Source organism: Camelina sativa, chromosome 14, assembly GCF_000633955.1.
Source record: "Camelina sativa cultivar DH55 chromosome 14, Cs, whole genome shotgun sequence".
NCBI classification, from domain to species: Eukaryota; Viridiplantae; Streptophyta; class Magnoliopsida; order Brassicales; family Brassicaceae; genus Camelina; species Camelina sativa.
Window position 1 is genome coordinate 554,101 of NC_025698.1, and position 2,317 is coordinate 556,417.

A 2,317-nucleotide genomic window follows, 5' to 3' on the forward strand; every position below is an offset into this window, starting at 1 on the left:
GACAAAGCGGAGCAGTACAAAACTTTACAAATCCCCCCTCCTTGCCTACTTTTTTTTATATACGGGATACTTTTATTTTTGGGCTTCATAAAAACAAGCCCATTCATATTTACTCGGCCCACAACCTCTATGAGAAATAACTAATTTGGCCGACATATCACACTACACTAGGGCTCAAATTAAACCTCTTATCATCTAACAGACTAATAATGCTTGAAAAAAGTTACACAAAAAACCCCAAACAAAAAAACAGTGAGTACATGTTGCTCACCTCTGTCGTATTTGTTTACCTTACGGCTGAAGAAACAAAAAAAGTATCTCTATATGCCAATAGGATGCTTCGTGGAATCCCGTAGCCAGATAAAGGAATTGGCATGCCCACCCATTTTATATTAAGCTGCAAATAGAAAAAAGAAAAATAAATTTTTCGTTATTTATAATGATTTGTTGCAATTTTAGCGAATTTAAAATTTTTGAAGTGATATATTGGTGAATATAAAAAAGGGTTAGTTGAGTTAATTAAATTGTGATGCAAATTATTAATTAAAAGGCCATTCAAAAGGTTTCTATGCGACTGCGTACTTCGGTTTTGGAATGATGGTATACTACATTGATGCTTTTTGCCAATCTTTTGATTCATGCATTAAATATATCTCCTCCCACAAAAATCTGGTTACCTTCTGATCTTTTAGTTTTTAATATAAAAAGAGGGGAAAGTGGTATTCAGAAGTTGTAGTTTTGAAAATTCTAATCGAAGATTGACATATAGTGACGTATATTAGCGTGAAAAGGAGAATTGAACTTATGAGATTTACATGAAGGGGTCATGGAAATCAGCTGGCGAACGTGAAGAAGGTGGAGTCCTCAAAGCCCATAACAAAGCCGATCTACTTTCACCAACGTCTTGGCTGACTGCAACATAAACAGGATCGTCCTTCAAAGCCTTTGCCATGGTGAATTCTCTCCACTTTTCTCAACGCAGGCAGAGACAAATTCTATCCTTTCCAAAACAAAGAGGATAATATACACAAACAAAACTATCTATCTAATTATTATTTATAATATTACAGAGACATGAGTGTACATGTATTGGTCCTCCCATTACCCACTAATTACGTAGATGTTTCCGACCATTTTCTTAGCACTATATTTCATATTAATGTATTTGTTAATGAGAGAAAGGGGTGTTTAGAACGAAAGATAAGATCTAACGAGATAACATCAGAGCGCGAGCCAGTGCTCACAAATCACAATATTTAAATGCAACCTTTAAGCTAAATCCGTCCAATCTTCGGAAAAAAAAAAAAAAGGAAAAAAGAGACTTGAAAATAAGCATACTAATTAAACCAACCTTCGGCTATACCTCTTCTTCTTCACGTCCACACTTCTTGGCACACTTTTTCTACAATATTTATTTACAGGTTCAGTAAGAAATACCCAAAATCCCTAACGATTACAAATCTCAACGTCGTTATTAGATATTATAACTTGCCTTTGTTTCCGTACGAGTGAAAATTGGTCTGGGAGGTTCCGCACGAGTAAAACGTTGATTCGAAGGCAAGTCGTCCAACAACAACTACATAAGTGCAAGAGGGGGTTCAGAAATTACGCAAACAAAAACTACATGCTCACAAAAATGTATTTACTAATACAAGTCCATTCTGTTTGGGTAGGATGCTTGATTACCTCCCGTTGATGTCGCCTACTATTAACATGAGTGGTGTAATTATCAAAGCCTTGGCCACCAAGATCCATGTGGCATAATGAGCAAATCCAGAAGGCAGACTCACTGCATTTATCATCGTCAAGTGCCCCTGAATCTGTGGAATAAAAGTAAGCCAGTTTAGTTGACCAAAAACTTGTAGCCAGTTAGTACTATTTCTTTCAGTACAAAGACACAAACCTGCCAGAAAAAAGCTTTCAAGAGAATCACATCGAAGAATGTTGTATCCCCTTGATTCTAGGCGGGAAGAATCAGTGAAGGATTTTGCGTCGGAAATGACCATTATATTAGCTGGAGGTGGATTGCTACTGGTAAAATCACAAATCAGACGAGCCACAGTGCCAGAAAACCCTGTTTCAGAAACTAAAGACTTGAGACTCTCTAATCATAATCAATCCATTAATAAGAAAGAAAGGCGCAGAGATGAGACAATCCTAACCAGTGCAAATGTTATTAAGAGAGACTCCACCGGAATAGACTCCTTCCAACACGTCATTAGGGACGTCTACGTACAGGGTGTTTGACTAAAAAAAAAAAGTATCTTGATTACCAGCTCTTCAAGATGGTCTTCATCACATAGATGCGTGACGAAAC

The 2,317-nt window shown here is 36.9% G+C and overlaps 2 protein-coding genes across 2 annotated transcripts in view; both read right to left on the reverse strand.

Annotated features, from left to right (window-relative positions):
* LOC104738695 overlaps positions 1-2,317 on the reverse strand; it is a 7,526-nt gene that overhangs the window by 3,093 nt on the left and 2,116 nt on the right. The gene's annotated exons all lie outside the window — the stretch shown is intronic.
* LOC104738696 lies at positions 1,202-2,311 on the reverse strand. The gene is made up of 5 exons (XM_019235346.1): positions 2,163-2,311; positions 1,904-2,074; positions 1,687-1,820; positions 1,493-1,576; positions 1,202-1,402 (listed from the first exon to the last, which is right to left on the reverse strand). Exons 2-5 carry the CDS (start codon positions 2,004-2,006, stop codon positions 1,358-1,360), a joined length of 366 nt encoding a protein of 121 aa, XP_019090891.1. The 5' UTR covers positions 2,007-2,074; positions 2,163-2,311; the 3' UTR covers positions 1,202-1,357.

Bases quoted from the DNA above. Each gene is read 5' to 3' on its own strand.
- LOC104738696 (XM_019235346.1), bottom strand. From the start codon at position 2,006: ATGGTCATTTCCGACGCAAAATCCTTCACTGATTCTTCCCGCCTAGAA. The intron at 1,821-1,903 runs GTTTGTGTCTTT...TTTATTCCACAG, and splicing joins TGAAAGCTTTTTTCTGGCAG to ATTCAGGGGCACTTGACGAT. The intron at 1,577-1,686 runs GTAATCAAGCAT...GCACTTATGTAG, and splicing joins GTAGGCGACATCAACGGGAG to TTGTTGTTGGACGACTTGCC.